This window comes from Diadema antillarum, unplaced genomic scaffold (genome assembly GCF_040938485.1).
Source record: "Diadema antillarum isolate AM-2024a unplaced genomic scaffold, OU_Dant_1.0 seq00000338_RagTag, whole genome shotgun sequence".
NCBI lineage: Eukaryota > Metazoa > Echinodermata > Echinoidea > Diadematoida > Diadematidae > Diadema > Diadema antillarum.
Window position 1 is genome coordinate 907,068 of NW_027271351.1, and position 20,087 is coordinate 927,154.

General features: G+C 37.8%; 1 protein-coding gene across 6 annotated transcripts in view; it reads right to left on the minus strand.

Annotated features, from left to right (window-relative positions):
* The window catches only part of LOC139730792 (sorting nexin-4-like), a 57,474-nt gene that overhangs the window by 24,041 nt on the left and 13,346 nt on the right, over positions 1 to 20,087 (minus strand). For 2 of the 6 annotated variants that reach the window (XM_071641658.1, XM_071641656.1), the window contains exons 2-3: positions 7,511 to 7,623; positions 3,463 to 3,607 (exon numbers count right to left, since the gene is read on the minus strand). In XM_071641658.1, coding sequence (XP_071497759.1) covers positions 3,463 to 3,607; positions 7,511 to 7,623 — 258 coding nt within the window. Of the gene's footprint in view, positions 1 to 3,462; positions 3,608 to 7,510; positions 7,624 to 17,970; positions 18,092 to 18,253; positions 18,428 to 20,087 lie in introns of those variants that run through there. The other 4 variants (XM_071641659.1, XM_071641661.1, XM_071641660.1 and 1 more) reach the window with 4 other exon arrangements.

Consider the following 20,087-nt stretch of genomic DNA (forward strand, 5'->3'; position numbering starts at 1 on the left):
ACTTGGGATAACTAGTTTAACTTGCTTTTGTTTGTGATGGTTGATTATAACGTACAAATAGAATCCACACATGACTCTAAATTATGCAAATTGGTGCGTACATCACAGATATACACTTCTGTACATGCTGATGAGAATATTCACTTTTATTTTTGTTGACTGAACAAATCTGGCAGATAAAAGAAGAAGATTGCAAGTGAATTTTTTCTAATTACATGGATCTTACGTGATTTAATTTTCTTCGTTCTGTGACATGCCAATGACCGCATAATTTCCAGCAGAAAAGACCCCCCCCCCCCCACCTTCTTCCTCGAGCACTGTTCCAGCCAACCCCACCCACACAAGCTGTGGCACTTGTAAATATTGATGTCCCCCCCGGCTGGCCGTTACAGCCCCTAGTCAGGCCAGCAACCTTACATGCTAATACTCTCACATGTCACAGGTGCAACGTACTGCACTGAGTTTCTGTCTTGGCTTCATTTGAGGCTCTTGTTTTTCCCCCTTTTTACCCCCTTCTCCCAAACCGACATATAAGCGGATGTTTACTTCTTCTGTATGTGTATGTGTGGGTGTATAAATACATACACATACATTGTACATAATCAAATATTATATGATTACCTGGCTCAAAACCCACAAAAAGTAGGCCTAATGAATTTCCACTTTTCTACATAGTTTAAAAAAAGTAAGCTCTAAGCTTTAAGATTATATAACTTATAAAAATTGGACCATCCTAACCCATTTTTAAAGTAATTCAAAGAAAGTTAATGTAGGAGGTGCAGTTTCAGAGAAAAGGAAGGAAAAAGGATTTAAAGATTAGAGTCACTCAGGCATGCTACGCAGCAGGTTCAATGAAAACCACAGTGAAAGCAGTGCCTGTCCGAAAAAAAAAAATATGGTTCAGAAAAACTACTGATATCTCAATTTTGGTTTGGTTTTTATTAAAGGAAACAACATTTCAGCTGTAGATAGAGAAGGGATTACTCTCCCAGGCAAGATTTTTAAAATTTCAGCCGGTCAACCCATATGACTATTTTAGTCCATTATAGAGAATCCTAATCTGCAACATTTTGTGGGTTTTGAATCGGGCGGTCACATTTATGTATTTTAAATATTATGTATAGTTATTGCTTGATATATAAGTAGCTATTTATTCAAGACAAACTTTCAATTTCCCGTCTCAATGTTTGAATAACAAGTCACTCTCTATGTTTCTGTAGAATGTATTCTCTGCAGCACATGATGAATCATTGCATTATAAGAGCCAATGATAATTGAACATACTGATGATTGTAATGAAACTAAGTTATGATTATAACAATGATACTGACAGTGATAATGATAACAAGAACATCTACATAATAATATTGGATAGGTCTACTGTAAGTATGATGAAAGTATTAACAATTGCCTTTATGTACATAATCAGTACAAAGTCCAGTAGCCTGGTGAGTAGAGACAATGCATGTTTTGTGGGTTTTTTAAATATCTCAGTGGCATAATAAAAGATCTATCTACGTGTAAGGCTACTGAAAATGCAAACTGTATGAAATTCAACTTTGAAATAAACTATGCTTAACAAAGTAGAGAAATTAAGGAGATTGAGCATCACACACTTAATACACAGGAAGCCAAGAGAAGCTCTGTTTCTAAATAGTAGAGAATTGACATACGGTATGTAAGTGCATCATTTCATACAGAAAGGGAAAATGCATCTCTATCTAGAAAGAGAAAAAAAAATCTACTCAGTCATTAAACACTGACAGGAGAACACATTATCAATTAAATTCCTGAGAGGATATGGATGGTAACAAACCGCAAACTTTTTCTACGGGGATTTGTAGGTTAAACGAAATACCCCATTACTGTCAAATACAGAGTGTATACCCTAATGAGTTCACACAACCTTTCTGTGATCGACATAGTATTAAAAGGGGGGAAAAGATTTAAAAGCACTAAAACAAACCAGAATTTATATTCTATGGACATACATGTACTCCTTTTGTCCTTCAGTGGCTATTTCCTATTTTACCCACACATTATGTGCGATTCAGCAGCGCGGATCCCAGCAATAATGACCAGCCTCTATCATACTAATAGTTATACATCATTAGTCTTAAACAGCAGTGAATCCATTAATCTGTTTGGCATTAATGCCCCTTTTGTGCTCGTTTGGTTTAACTAGAAGCTGTTTATAAAAAGCCTTTAGTATTTTAAAGTCTCTGTGTTTTGCTCTGTTTATCACACATACTCAGTCAAATTAGTGCAGAAACTTAGATTATGTTTAATTAAATATGCTGAAACAGTATAAACTTTCATCAACACGTAGAGCATTGTCTCAGTGATAGCAAAGAACCCAATGAACAGTCAGATTTTGATTAATCATAACTCTTCTTTTTCTTGGCCCCGGCAGCAAGCACCAATACAAACTGCTCTCAGAGAAGATTTGTGGTCAGTGGCATTTCATTACCATATAATTTTCCACAAAATATACCACAGCAATCTCCCCCACTTTAAGATATTGGGTACAAAAATTGAAGGATTAAATCTAAGCAGCAAATTCCATGCACATCTACTTCACAAACTGTTCAAAGAGTCATGCTGAGTTTATTGCTGAGTACTTGGTTACTGAATCAAACAGATGTTCACACTGAAACACAATTCCTTCAATTTTGTACACCACATTAGAAAGGTATCATAACACTCACACTGTTTGCTTAACACCGGCCATGAAAAGTTTGCTCCGTCCATAGGTACTAACAAATGTGTGTACCAGATGTGCCAAAGTTTTGTTTGGGAAATCCACAGGCAAGAAGGCAACATTGTACAACTTCTCTTTTTTAAACAATGTTTTCAAACAACATAATGTTATCAAGGCACACATTGTACAGTATGACCAGCAAGCAAGAAAGTTTACAACAACAGAAGAAACAATATTTCAAACATTAAACAAATAGCAACACGAGCACTGCTGTATAGGTTTTCATTACAGTTACCTTGAAATTACATTCAGTACTTGCCCATTTACTTTGCTCGCACAAGCACAAGTTGCATGACCAGGCATTGATGTGTACAAAACCTACATGTATCCAAATCATACTCTGGAATGAGCTATATTTCTAATCTTTATTATGTGATCAATAACAGAAGAAAAGATCGTGACATGTTATCCATTAAACAAGAAAACTTCAGCATTAAAGGAGAAACATTCTGGTTTTGATTTTAAATGCTAAGCTGGGAAACTGATTGCTGAAATTCTTACCTGCCAGCAGTTTTGGATGCACGCAATCACATACCACATCCCTTTAACATGAAATGTTTAACAAAACAAAACAAAACAAAACAAAACAAAAAATTCTTCTATTTTCATATTTCCAAAAACTATTCTTACAAATATTTCAAAGATTTTCTCAGAGAATACTATTAAACACTGGAATCATTTTGGAAAATTCTGATTCTCACCCTTTTCTCAGGCAGGGGCGGCACGACAACATGTGGGAAGGTGACCACCAGGTAGTTGCGGAGGAGCTCAAACTCACTGTACCTCCGCCAGAGAGAGGAGGAGCCCATGGCCAGCTTGGACATGTTGGAGTCATCCTTGACCCTGCTGTAACATCAAGTTGAACATGAAACGTTGGCATGATTAATTAACCCACTAAAGACTGGTTCCCGAGTATACTCGGACAGGTGTCTACGAAAAATGCGTGTTGTGGTAAAAACCAGCCTAGTCCTTGATGGGTTAATGTCATACACTGCAATGTCATCATGATTTCATCTTAGGTAGAAGTGTAGTGGTGATGGAGAAGAAGCAATTACAGTATTAACCCATTGAGGACGAGATCAGAGTATACTCGGGCAGATGCCTATGCAAAATGCGTGTTGAAGCGAAATCAGTCCGTCCTTAATGGGTTAAGGAACTTTAAAGAAAACTGTGAGCCATTGACTACAGAAACCTGATGGGCACTGTATAAAAGGCCACAGGTTTTTCAAGCTCTTACAAAAGAAACGTGCACTATAAAAGAAAAACAAAACTAGAGAGGTGAAATCAAACAAATGCACCATCAAATGAAAGATTGATCGTTGAGGAATTGAGAGGGAATATTAGATTTGGAGGCGAGAGACGTATATGAAACTCATCTTCAGCTGAAACAAAAATCTGACATGTGAATGTGATAACAATAGATACAGAAACACCCCCACCCCCCTGAAGAAAAGGAATGAATAAAAGGAATAAAAAGTTGGTCAAAAATCATTTTTGTGTTACTGATTTTGGTTCCCAAAGGCTGCTGGTGTTCAGCCGAGGCAGTGATATCATGTGTGAAGGCTCTCGCTGCCACTCGGCGAGCCCCAAACCAATCTGGGCACGTGATACCCCTACAGGAGCAGCCCCTCGATCGGCAAATATATATATATCACTAATGAGATGCACCGCAGCAGGTTCCCAAGCCATGGCAATACATCGCAATCACTCGGGGAAGGAGTGAGATAAAAACAGAAGGCAGAGGGAGAAACTGAGAGAGACAGAAAGAAAGATACATAGAGAGAGACAGACTGACAGACAGAGAGACAAATTGGGGCACAGTTATACAGAAAGAGGGTGAGAAAAACAGACAGACAGATGCACAGAAACATATAAATACATGTACAGTAAAACCTGTCTTAGCGACTACTGTATACGCTATATATTTCGCGGGGGTTTTATTTTCGCGAATTTCGCGAGTCGGGAGCTATTCGCGAATTTAACAACACGCGAAAATATTACCTTCCAAAATGAATCCCTTGCCTTGATGATACGAAAATTTCAGTACTAGTAGTATACCATGTCATGGCTTACCGAACAGACCATATACTGTACTGGCTATAAAGCTTCTTTACGTACATATAGCACGTCCACGTCTACTTACGAATACTGTAGAGAGCCAATCCATTATCGCAAGGGGACCACTCGTCAGAAATCTAGCATGATGGACTTAACCACTTCAAAAATGTTGAATTCTAACTTACTAGTTCGCAGAGTTTGGAAAGTTTTTTTCATGCAGTGTATAACTAGTATCATTCTTATTTGCTAGTAAGTTGAAAAGTCACACTTTCTTTGCCACTTCATATTTTCTCTGGTCCCCCAATCGCGAATTTAACCACTCGCGAAAATGTGTGACAGCGGCAATTCGCGAAAATTTATGTACGCGAAAATTATAGCGTATACAGTACCTGTCTATAGGAGCCATCTGCCGTATACGACCACTATAAACAATTCCCTCCGAGATATAAAGCAAGTTAAAGAACCTGTCTATAATGGCCACCTGTCTACAAAACACACTTTTTTTTTGTCTCCCTTGTTGGTGGCCATTATAGACAGGTTTAACTGTACACAGAGACAGAGGGAGAGATAGAGATGATAGAGTGAGGGATATAAAGAAATGGAGAGCGAATCAGACAGACAGACAGACAATGATAAAAACAAGAAATGATTACAGGGAATACGAGAGAGATCAAAAAGAGAGTGGCAGTTGGAGAAACACAATTAATACAAGAAATGGGCACAGACAGATACTGAGAGAGCGAGGTAAAGATACAGATCCTATGCATGTACCCCTCAGAGAGAGCAAGGGAGGGGGGAGGGGGAGATTGTGAACAGGGTGGGAGAGATAAATCATTCACCGATGCTATCGTTCCAGCTTTTTTGAGATGCACCCATCGTCAGACAATCAAATTTATATTCCCCGGCATCCACACTTGCTCAAATGCAGCCACATGCAGTCGCAAACAACTTCTCATTTAAGCCACACTACTAGTATCCTGCTACTACGGTGGAACATGTGGGTGTCTTTCTGTAAAACAGAACAGTGTGTATAAATGCTAAACCCTGTGCGCAACAGCATTATTTGGGGCACGGGGGGGGGGGGGGGGGGGGGGGGGGGGGGGGGAGGGGGGTGGGGGGGGTGGGGGGAGAAGGAGACAAACCCCTAAAACTCAGGATGCTTTCAAAGAAAATGACCATATAATGAACATAAATTGATCTATTGGGGGACATGAGCAATCTACACTGAAAGGATTGAGGCACCTGGGGGAAAAGGCTAGAGTGTCAATGAGATGCCAGTTACCATCATCAATCATTAATGCAAGTGCCTGGTACAGGAGACTATACGTTGGGTATGCATGCTGAAACATAGTGTAGGAGACGTTGGCGTGTCTGAGAGTGAGAGCGCTCACTTTATACATGTGATGGCTAGAGTTACGCGGCCCCGCAGTGATTGGATTGAGTCGTTATTACCTTACGAGGATTGCAGGACATAAGAAATGTTAAAAATCAATCATCCCCGATTCTCTGTCATCATTCCTGAGGCCCAGGGATGAAGTATCCCGGCCTGGGCAAGCGGTAGCTTCATTTTGTGAGAATCATAATTTATTACCTCTTCCACCCTGATCCCCATAATGACTAGATGATTGCCAATTTTCTTTAATAACCCCAGAATGACTTCCTATAATGCTACTGAGAAAGACTCTTGAGTTTATCCTTTTCTGATCTTTAATATTGTTTTTATTAAAAGATTGCATCAATATTGTTTTCTGTGCAGAGAGAAAGAAGGGTGCAAGTTCTGTATCATACACTGACCACGCAAATAAAGTATTTTTTTTTTATTATGAAATGTTAACTGGATGAATACACTACATAAAATTGTCAGTCAATTTTCAGACAGACTTCTGGATTTAAATAGCCAGAAATGGACATGCCACCTCTTGCTTTAAACACTACCCATCATTAAATAGACATTTCTTTCTCAAAACTATATTCAACTGCTTTTCTTCTTCTCCATTTTACTTCTTATATCAATATCCTGTCATACAACATTTTAAATGTCACACACATTGTTATGTAAACACAATATACCAGCAAGATGAACTATCCACTCCATGCACTGGAATAATATGGGTGACTTTCATGGCTTGAATGAAGGTGACAATCAGTTACTGTAAAATCAGAAATTTTTGTGTGAAAGAAATTTTTACCTATTTTGCGAGGAGCCAAGATTAATGAAAAGTAAAATGCATATATGAAAGTTACTTTTTGTGCATTGAATGCCAGAGAAAATTGGCAAAAATTTCATACACCAAAATCTACAAAAGTTTCAAGAAGCTAATGTTTTTGGTTTTATGGTATCTGCAAATAAAACAAAACCAGGTACATCTTGTTTTTAAATATGTGACAGAAGAACAATTGGCTTTAATGATTACTGTATACGCCAAATATTTTGTGAGGTTTTCATTCTCGTGAATTTTTGTGGTTCGGTTGCTATTCGCGAATTTAAAAACATGCAAAAATATTAAATCTGATCCAGATGTGAGAATGTAGCTTCACACATACATTTCTACGTTCATTACAGTACTTCACAGTCGCGAATTTAACCACTCTGGAAATTGTTGGGAAGTCCTTCTTCGCCAATAATAAGACTCGCTATAATATATGGCGTATACAGTCGTTTGTCCATTTGTCTGTCTCCACTGCACCTACCCTGTCTCGACGAGATAGACGGTGAAGACATCTTTCATCCCCATCGCCGTGGTACCCGTCCTCTTCTCCTGCTCTGTCACGCTGATCTCCACCACCTCCAGCAAGTTGCCATCCTGAGGAACAAATAATGAGAATAATGATAACAATAATAATGATAAACATAATAATCGTAGTAGTAATAATAATAATAATAATCATGATGACAATAATTTGAATGTCTTCAATCAAATGTGACAGTGCACCTCAAAACGAACATAAAGTCGCACACACTGATTTTGCGTGAGGACTGAAAATAAGTGAAATGGGTCAACCTAGCCGAACTTGACTTTTTCATATTTTCTGAAAGAGCAGGTCTTCTTTTACATTATGCTAAAATTTGGTATCATAAAACGGGCAGGAAAGTGTGTTTTTTAGCAGTTTATCTTGAACATTTTTGATAGAATAGTGTGATTAGGTGTGTCTTCAGAATCCCTTTTTCATTTCTGAAAAACCTTGTCCACACTCTTCACTTTCAACTCTAATAACTTTTGAAAGAATAGTTCTACTGCTTTGAAAGTTGGCATTAATTATAAACAGAATGTGTTAATGAGGCATGCTTAATTTCAGTTTAATCTGATAATCCCTTCATTGTTGTTACTCCAGTGGTTTACTTCCTGTTTTTTGTCTCATTCATCGCACAGCCAGCACGGTTTGGTAAAGATTAAGCGCTTGAATAGACACTGTACTTCAAAGCCTCTTTTCTCAGTTCACACTTTTCCTGAGGTTGTGCTTTCTTTCCAATATTAAGATAGGTTAGGAGAGTCCATTTGATTTGAGTTATACATCATTTTAAAGCTTAAAGTCTGCTCTTTCAGAATATGGTCTTAACTAAAAATTCATGTCTGGCGACTTTTTGTTTGTTTTGAGGTGCACTGTCACAAATATAATTTGTAGAAAGAATAAGAATCAAGATATTGACAATAATGAAAATAATTACACTGACGATAGTGATGACAAAAATGATTATGATAAAAGTAATATGCAAGACATTATATCTTTTTCATCTTTTTAAAAGGCAAAATGTCTGTGACTAGCTTTGCCAAAAAAAAGAATAAATTCAACAGTTGAAGCAATTCTGGAAGTTATAACCAAAACTATAACACCAATTACAAATAAACACTTGGCATGCAGCTACTTTTTAATAGCATGATTGTACAATTTCAAGGCTATTAATCATGTTGGTATCATACATTATAAGCCTACTATTTTGTGATTTTTTTTTTTCAATTTACCTATGATTGGAAATCACAATGAGCTCATAACGGGACCATTGTAATTCCACATGTGTGCATTGGATGGGATCGAATTACAGTATATTCAGACATACCTCGCACTTACAATGGGAATAATTATTGCCCAGAAATACATATCATTATTTCATTTTTGTCTGCTAGAATGTATTGATGGTGACAGACAGAGAATCTACTATGAAGGATTTCAATAAGTAAGCAAGCAAACAGACACAAACATTCCAACGACCCCCTGGTCCCCACCCCCTTTCTCTCTCTCCCCATCCTTTTTGATCTCCCTATAGATCTCTCTCTCTACCCCATGTTCCCTTTTCCCTTTTACTCTATCTCTATCTACCTTTACGCTCTGTCTGTCTGTCTATCTATCTATCTATCTATCTATCTATCTATCTACCTATCTATCTCTATCTCTCAACCGGTCTCCCTCTCAATCTCTCATATCTATCTATCTATCTATCTATCTATCTATCTATCTATCTATCTATCTATCTATCTATCTCTATCTCTATCTCTCAACCGGTCTCCCTCTCAATCTCTATCTCTATCTCTATCTCTCAACCGGTCTCCCTCTCAATCTCTCATATCTATCTATCTATCTATCTATCTATCTATCTATCTATCTATCTATCTATCTATCTCTATCTCTATCTCTATCTCTCAACCGGTCTCCCTCTCAATCTCTCATATCTATCTATCTATCTCTATCTATCTATCTATCTATCTATCTATCTATCTATCTATCTATCTATCTCTCTCTCTCTCTATCTATCTATCTATCTATCTATCTATCTATCTATCTATATCTCTATCTCTATCTCTATCTCTATCTCTATCTCTATCTCTATCTCTATCTCTATCTCTATCTCTCAACAGGTCTCCCTCTCAATCTTTATCTCTATCTCTATCTCTATCTCTACCTCTCAACCGGTCTCCCTCTCAATCTCTCATATCTATCTATCTATCTATCTATCTATCTATCTATCTATCTATCTATCTATCTATCTATCTCTATCTCTATCTCTCAACCGGTCTCCCTCTCAATCTCTCATCTCTCTCCCCATGAGGACTCATAGCTGAGGGTATACAGGATGGATGGATGGGGTGGGTTTTAGTATTCGACAGACAGATGCTGTGAATCACAGCATGAATCATACGCAGTGAATCACACAATGTGCTGATGAATCACGCATCTCACCCTCATGTGCAGGGTAGCATCTCAAATTAACCCTTGACCAACTGAACAAAGTACTGGACACGCCATTATCATCGTGCGCATGGCATAACGTTGTTAACGCGCTTCCCTGAGCATGGCAGAATGTTGTTAACCCTATGCGCACTCCCACAACTTAGCGACAATCTGCTATGGGCAGGGAAGCGTGTTAATAACGACAATCTGCCATGCGCACGGTTATATATTCAGTGACTCTTATATTTCACGAATTCTAATTGGGACTTCGCAACAATTTCACAAGTGGTTAAATTCACTATTGTGGAGGACAGCACTGAAAGGAAGAATGTATGTGTGCACATTACATTGATGTTGGGATCACAGTCAATAATTTTGTGTGTCTTTAAATCCACGAATAGCACCTGACTCGTGAAATTCACGAAAATTAAAACCTCGTGAAATACAGTATCGTCTGTTTCTATCAACAGTAATGTATTTTAAGAATTTACAAAAGTATAACAAATAAATGGTACCCCATCAAATATTCCACCACTTAATGTTGGGGAAATTTGAGCCCCTATCCAAATGTACTTCATGCTTCACATGCATGCAAACCGAATTCTGAATGATATATTATGCATGTAATTGAAGCATGGATGGGAAATTTGAGCCCCTATACACGTGTACATTTGAACTTTACAATTCAAATGCATACAGACTTATTTTCACACACTATGTTGAATGTATTTAAAGTGGCTTATTTCCATGTGAAGTACTTAAGCATCTATTAAGTTTGTTGAACATCATATTTCTGTACAGAATCCACAAAGTGGTATGGTCACATTCTACTCATACATGGTCTATGATCTAATACCCCATCCATCTTGATACTTGCCAACATTTGAAGATCAGAAATATGAACACTTTTTAAGAGGGGGAAAAAATGTGCACAAAGTTCCTTTGGCCCAGGTTCAGGGCTTGTTTTAGGGCCCTGGAAGATCTGGGGTTCTAGATACTCTGTGATGCAATCGACCATTTTCCCTAAAATATTAAACCTATGTATGAATGTTTCTCATCAAGCACTCATCTGGATAAGACAGATAATGGTCTTGGTTAATATTTATGATACAGAAAACAACTCTTCCTAAAAAAAAAAAAAAAAAAAAAAAAAAAAAAAAAAAAAAAAAAAAAAAATCTGATTAAGTCAATTTTCCAAAAATCAGAACATTCAGTTTTTCATGGTCCCAGAACCTCAGAAATCTGAATGGTTCAGTTTTAATAGAACAGTTGGTAAGTATGCATCTCACATTGACTGCTCCCCCCCCCCCTCCACAAACACACACACACACACACACACACAGAGGTATACACATACACATACACATACACATGTACACATACACATACACATACACACACACACATACACATACACATACTTGTACACATGCACATACACATACACATACACACACACACACACACACACACACACACATATACACATGCACATGCACATACACATACACATACACATACACTTACACTTACACATACACATACACATACACATACACATTCACATACACATACACATATGTGAACCAAAACCGAAACCATGTACCAAATGGGCATGACATGTAGTAGAGATGCCATAGATAACTATCTGCATTAGATGTGTAGTAAGGCTCAGTAAAAATATTAGGTATGGATACAGGGAAACTTTACATAATGTTATACAAGATATAGAATGTTACCAGGAAACTTCTACAGTCCTGATTTTCTTCCATGAAAGTCAAGATATTGAGCTGCTCCTGGCTTTACTTCCGTAGTAATTACTTAATTGTGTCATGTACAATTTGTATGTAAAGAACACATGTTAAATGCATATAGTATGCATTACCTCCAATATACAACTATAAATGATGTACATGATGTGATCTTTCCACTGAAGATCACAGCTGAAGATTAATCATTTGAAATGTCTTACATTCAAGAAATAGCAAGGGCTGGGGGAAAAAAAGAACACAATTCAAATGCTAAAATAAAAAAAAAACTGCAACATTGACTAAAAAATGCCAATATAAAATGCTAGAGTCCCACATAATACATACAAGTATGTACATGTAAAAGTTATTAGCATATTGTGCAATGCATTTTGTGTTTACTGAACAAACAAGATATCAACTACTAGTACAGAAACAAGGAAAAAGGATAGGCCCCATTTTTTTTCAACTCTTGAGTTTTACCTGTGCTAACAAAAAGCCAAAGAGCCTTTCAAACAACAGTAAGCTGGTATGGAGAGTGTCTAACATTGCTTCTTAATATGTAATTGGAATAATTAAGAAATCATTCACATTCGAAAGATATTCCAGATGAACTCATTTATCAGATAAACTGACACTGAAGACAGACATAATTGTAAAAGACATATCTACAAACAAAATGTCTACTTTTATGGTGGCCAAAACAGGGAAAAGAAGTGCCTAACGAGAGTGTGTTTGGATGTTTTTCTGCTCTAGAAACGCACGAATCCGTTCAGTTGAAGTGGCGGGGGCTTTTAATACCCTACTTTGCAACTTCTTTTTTTTAAATGTGATATATTCTATTGAGAGATTTATCTAAAGTTGTAATCACCACACATGCATGACATCAAAGGTGAATGCTGTCAAGAAAATAGGTTAAAACAAACATTGTTCACTACCTTAATTTGTACGTACACCTCAGAATTTGAGGCGCACTACTTGAGGCGAACTTGAAAGCATCCTTTAAGATTGGGGACATCCAAAGGGACCATCTTTAAAGTTTTATGGCAATAAACTCCACATCTGCACATTAAACCAAAATAATTTATGATCCCTTCCTGGGTGAGTTAATGGACACCAGAGTGATATCCAACCCTCTATCCACCCTCCTCCCTACATTCCCCATTAGCCGCAAGTAGTCTTCAACCAAAGACTCGAAATCATGCAGGCCACTTGTACAACTGGTACAAGTTTCCAGGCAAGATGATATTTCCTTTGGAAAAGAATTGCACAGACATGGTGAATTTAATTCCTTTTTCCCCCATAATCCTATTCAGAATATAATCACTGGCTCAGTGATTATATCTTAAATAGGATTATTGAAAAAAAAAAGGATTATTTAACTGAAAAGATTGAAAATATAACATTATTCAGATGCTATAAAACCTGGAAGTACACTATTCCAGTCAGTGTGGTGTAAGATACAGAATAGAAATATGAGTCTTCGGTGATAAGCTAATGGTGTAAGATACACCATTGAAATACAAGTCTTTGGTGGTAAGCTACCGGTAGTCCTCCTTTTAAATTCACAGCACATTGCTGGCACAATAAGCATGATTACTTGTCACCTGTTCAGACCATATACATCTCCATTGCCTCATTTTTTTTTTCAAATTTGCTCCTTTACTGACAAGAAATCTACTTTTTTTTTAATATATCCATGCTGATTACCAAAGTCCCAACAAATGGAATTCAAACTAATCTGTAATGGGCAAAAGATCCACAAGAAAGTAATCTGTCACTGTGTTATAAATGAAAAGACAGACATATCACTGAATAAAGTCATGCAGTCAAAACAAAGAGATTCCTATAACTATTACTATTACGCGAAAGATACAGTAGTGGCAAACTTAAAATGGGGGAAAACAAGAACACAAAATCCCTTAACAAAACTGAAAGGTTTTACTGAAAATATAAAAATGACAACACTATCGCTAATAACGAAGATCAACATCAAAATCAAAATCATCATTATTATAACTATTATCATTAATATAACTGTGATCACTGCTAACAATGTTGTGATTACTACAGTTAGAATTAATCGAATGTTAATATCTCATTCAGTATCTACATTGAACTCCGTCAGATATACCACTGCATAAAAGGTTTAATTCTAATGTACAGAAAAAGCAGGGAAGGAAAAAAGAAAAACCCTCCTTATCATTTCCTAAATGTCAAACTATGTGGACAAGTTTGCAGCATGGGGCAAAGCTTTATCAGTCGTTGCTGTCCTCTCTGCACACACACACACACACACACACACACACACACACACTCCAACATGCACGCACACACACACATAAACACTTTTTTCCAATAATCTTTACCCATTACTATTCAAATGATACAAATGCAACATCATAAGTTGGTAATGGTATACAAAGTGATAGAACGATCACATATTTTTGACACCACTAATGAAAGTAATTATATCCTTCCTAAGTACAACTATAAATTAAAACTTGATATCATATATACCCATGTACACACACACATACACACACACACACACACCACACACACACACACACACACCACTTACAATTGTACAGATAGAACTGGTGTTTAAACATGTAATACATGTATCATGTATTATACTTAGAAGCAGAAAGAAGTGACAAATGCAGGTAAATGCTATTATAAGAGAATCATGAGAGCTCTATAAAGAAGAGGCCCAAACCACAAATTGCTATTAATAGTAGACACTGTTCACGACATGATATAAACATCCTCCAACCCTTAATGAGGTTGAGAAAAAGCTATCTCCATTAGTGAGGATCAAAGGGGGTGAAGAATGCCATTAAATCCCAACTTTAGATTCGGTGACAAACATTAATCACTTGCAGACCTGTCTCTATACTATCAGATTTTATAAACAACTCTCAATCACGCTGGAACATCTGATCCGGCAAAGAACATGCAACAACAATAGTAACTGATCCCACATTTGTATGCATACCATTTGCACTTGAAATATCACCCTGACCACAGGCATCTGGAACTAAGATGTTTATTGACAAGACTTCTTTCATCAGCATTTCTGCAGATGTTCTATAATTAACTTTGTAGTTGTACAGCAAATTTTCCTATTTAAAGTTCACCTGTATAAATGTGTCACTGTGAAACGGAAGATATGAAAAGAAAGTAAAGCTCACGAAGACTGTTTTTATCTTCTTCTCTTTCTTTTTGAGTAGCTTTTCAAAACTTTAAGAGGACTTTAATATCCCCTTCATGATTGCAGACTGAGTATGTGTGGGAGAGGGGGAATCATTAGTCTGCACTGTAAAATGCATGAGAAGGGGCTGATCCGGCACCCGGTAAATGTGGGAAGAATGCTGACGTGATGTCACAGTGCCAGACAAAAGAGGGCCATTGGCAGAAAAGAGGGGGGTACATGTTGTATAAATTTGCGGATACAAATTGTAGGTAAGTGCTGGCCACCGGTGCCAACATCATGACTCGGCATGCTCAATTTACAGCACTCGGAGTGTGATTTCAATAGGCACGCTGTGAGAGGCTGGGTAAGGGACGGTGATTATTTGTTTTCTGCATCACTGTGGACAGTGTAGATAAATTACACATTATCTCACTGGTTGCATATATGTTGTTTCTAGAAAAATGTAATTTCTTGTGATTTGCAGTTGATGGACATTGTTTGTTTGTTGTTGTTTTTTAAACATAACTGAAAAAGTCAACCATCTATCAAATTTCATCACACAGCTCAAATGTACAATTCATCGTATGATATGGTGGGCCCCACTCATAGCAGAAGTCATCATACAACACTCTAAGCTGTCTCGCAAATGGTTTTGACCTAATGTTGACATTTCAGTACTCTAAAAAGCAGTAAAAGTGTCAAATAAGGAACCACCTGCAACTGACTGACATATTGCCCTTCAACCGCATATTTCTTTTTTTTTAAACAACAATTATTTAGTGTTTGAGTATTAGCATCAATATAAATCTCATGGAAATACATACTCTTTACAAGATCAAACCCAGAACTTCTTGAGAGACAGACAGGCATCATATCCACTAGACTACAGAGCTTCTGCCCAATAGCCAGTGATGGTTCTTATTCCATATGAAAACAAGTACAATCTGTACTGTGTAATCTATTCAAAATAATAATGATTCTTGCATCAAGTTCTTTTTATTGAAACTAATTAATAAATTGCCCTCTATCAACATTTAAGTAAGTATCAATTATTCGGCATTTCAAGGGTAATGGCCACGATAAGAAATCATAGGCATGCATACTCAGGCGGATCATGGCTAAATTACTCAAACACTGAATTATAAGTGTTTATTTACGTTGATGAAGGGCAATTTGTCTATCAGGTGCAGTAAAAACAATGCCATGCAAGAGTCATTATTTGATTAAAGGGAACACCTGGGCACCGTTTCATGAAAGTTGTCAGCCTCTGACAATTAACCAGAGTAACAGTGGGTGACCAGAGCTTCTCAGCCAATCAAAACCAAGGATTATACTGAAATTGTCAGAGACTGACAACTTATCTGAGTTGACAACATTTATGAAACGGTACCCTGTTTGTAAAGATCACCCAGCCAGCAGAGACAGAATATAATAGACAAATTCATCAAAATGCTGAACGATAATCTAGCATGGGGAAAAAATTAAGTCAGTGAATCTATATCTTCAGTAGATAGCACATAGTCCTCGAGTGTTGCATTGCTATGACTTAAAAGTCATACTGACAAATATTGCAAGCAAGGTCTTGACATGATACCAAATGCACGTACTGTACGAGCTGAAATTTACTCGTACAGATACTTTTAAATCAATCTTCACAATATACGAATCTAATCTACACTCACGCACAATAGTATGAGAGGTCAAGAAATTTCTAAGTGCTTGAGTGTTAATTTTTACTTTGTATGAACAAACGGAATATTATTACACTTGTGACTGCTGCAAATTATGCTAGACTGCATTTCAATGCCATCATACTGATTCAATGTTTTAATCAAGATGTATTGAATGTTTTAATCAAGATTTACTGAAATTCTGCCCTCTATCCATACACAATAGGACATTAAAATTTCACAGGTATGGCTGCCCCCCCCCCCCCCCCCTTTCCTCTATCCATTCTCTTACACTGTAACCTACATGTATATTTTATGATGCCTTTTGATGTTAGAAGAGTTCAGGTCTAATACTGCAGTTATCCAGCTGAAAATCATGGTATAGTCTTGAATATCAAATCAAAGTGCTGCATTTATATCAGGACATTTTTTTTTTTTCAAAAGCACACATCATGTAAAGCTGGATGTGGCTATGTCACATCAAGTCCATAACATTGCACACACTGCATTGTAAACACTTGAGCAGTGGCTTTTTTGTGTAACAGTGAGCTCAGACCCTTTTATCAAAAGGTTTGCTGGACGGACGGCACCATTGATATCATGGGGTGGAAATGAAAGCAAACTCTGAGGGGATCTTTCACAGCAAAAAACATGTGGTTGTCAGTTTGAGGTGACATTCTTTGGATGAAATGTGTTTAGACTAGACGGATGTGCCGACTGGTTGTCTATTAACCTGGTGTGGCAAGATCGAGAAAGGCTTCTTCTTTTACTGATGAATTTCTGTAAAGCTTCCAGTAGTGTACATGACAGCACACATCAACAAATTGTACAGCATGCTAACATCCTAGCGATATGTGGGTTGTTGTTGCTCTGAAGCTACTATGATGAGAATCAAGCACAAAATGACACTTCTTTTTATAATGTGTTTCCTACATATTTTCCAGTTTTCTCTTTATTCTTCTTACCACTTCTAACTACAGAATTGACAATACAGACGTGTCTCAACTAGGACTCTGATGCAAAAGATATTCTTGATTGTCTCAAAAGAGAAGAATCTTCAATTCAACAACAATTACAGGAAGAAAAAAAAAAACCAAAATTAGTCACAATGAGTCATACATGTCACATACAAGCTAAGTTTTGTAGAATTAAAACTTTCACTATGCATATTTGACATCATAAAGTCTACCAATGGTGGGTCTGCTTTGCTTGGAATGTTTGAGGCACCCTGTGATCAATTTTGAGACCCCCAGAGGAGTGGCAACATCTTGCGCAAAAAGCCAAGACATGCGACCTATCTCTGCACCTTCACACGAATTCAAGGACAGAGTATCTCGCAAACGACAAGTTTTCAAAAACTCTACTCACAAGTGGCAGCTTCGGTGATCTGATCTTCCTATACATGCTGGAAACGGCTGCAAAAGGAATTCTCGGGACCCTTGGAGGAGACGAAGCATTAAAGTACCTGGCACAAAATTCTGCGATAGGAGTGGCAGCTACTCTACGTGGAGACCTATGGGGGTGCTGCTTGCTAGTCTTGAGCAAGTGTACCCTCTGCAAGGTAGAAATGGATATTCAGCACATTATCATGCAATGCGCATGCACGCATACCTCGCCTCAAACACACTCAAGTCTGCATGTATATACTCACGGTTGGCAGTCGAGGCGTCTTGATCTCCCTAAGCATCGTGGGTAAAGCGCAGCTAGGCACACAAAAACTCAGGCCTTCGTGGATATTTCCAGTATGTACCGAAATAAAAAAAACCGCCACACATGTACACACAAACACACGGCCACCACTCTGGCACAAATAGGGGTTTCACTCAGCGGAGATCCCAGTTTATATCCGCCTGAAAATTATCACTTGCGATAGCTAATGATCATCACGCTTCTCCCCTTTTCTCACAATCTGGAAAGAAAAAGCCGCTTTGGGTGCACAAAGAGCAACGGGAGAAAATAGATAACGACGTGTGTGCTCTCAGCTCCCCTTTTCTCCGACAAGGCAAGCATTGTCTCTCTCTCTCCTCCAGCCAGCCGCATGGAGGATAACACACATGAAATCAAGCCCTCCGACGCATGCATAATGTGACTGAGTGCCAGCTACTATAATGTGACTCACTCTCGTTATCAGCCTCGCTCTCTCCCCCTCTCCCTCCCTCTCTTTCTCTCTCTCCCTCTCTATCTCTCCCCCTTCTCTCAGGTTGCGTCTACCATCCATTAGTCTTATCCTCTCTACTCATCTCTCCCTCCTCTTTCACATCTCTCCATCTCTCTCCCTCTCTTTCTCTCTCCCAATTGAGTCTACTACCAATTATCTTCTCAATCTCTCGCTCTTAATGTATAAGCTGTTATTTTTGCACACAGATATTTTCGCGAATGAGGAGATCATGAACACTTTCGCGAGATGCTGTTTTCGCGAATTAACACCAAAGATGTTGTACGTGCATTATTACCCTAGCAGAAAGCAACCTTTCCACGTGTTGTTGAATTCGCAGTCCAACAGTGATTCGTGAAATTCACAAAATCAAACCCCTGCGAAAATAACAGCTCATATAGTACTGAAATATTGACTGTTATTCATTATCCTCTATTTCTCTATCTCCCTCTCTTTCTCTCCATCTATATCTTCCTAGTCCTCTCGATCTTTAATTTATTAAATCTTAAATTTGCTTTTGTGCATCTCATTTACATATATGTTCTCAATTTCTCATACCGTTTCTCCCTTAAACTCTTCCTATCTCTCTCCCTCTATTTCTCTCAGCCCAGCTCTCCCTCTCTCCCTCCCTCTCTCTCTCTCAGCTCATGTGAATGTAATGTACGAGTCGTTCATGGAGCAAGCAAAGGTACAGGTGTCTTTGTCTGTGTATGCGTGTGTGTATCTGTGTGTTTGCATTTTTTTGATCGGCTGTGTGTCTGTGTGTCTCAGTGTGTGTATTCCTGTGCCATATCATTCTTAACAGCTGAGAACTATAAAAAACAGTGCCCTAGAATACCATGTAATCAATGTGGAAGATACTACATTGTGTACCTTACAAGGAAAGAAAGTACCGGTAACTTGTTTGAATTACCAAGCTACATTTGTAAGTATCTAAATGGCATTTATCGACATGACAAGCACAAAATATGTCATCAAAGACATGTGCATGTGTTATAGTCTAAAACCTGTTGAATCTTACTCTTTTGTGTGTAAATGATATGAGTCATGAATTATCACCAGTGGGGGGAAAAAGAACAACAACCAACAACCGGGAGTGTTATTAAAGGGGGATTTCAAGCACACAATCATTGTGCATGAGATAACAAAGCACATCTGTGCACACATGTTGGCAAGAGGAGATAAAGCCTTTCAAACAGCCATTTACAGAAGCACCAAGGAGCTAATAGTTCTATGTGGAGTAATTGTCTGCATCGATAACCTCCAGATTTTATAGATAATAACCTTTAAGTCTTCATTGTCTCTACTCACTGATGAAGGAAGACAGTAA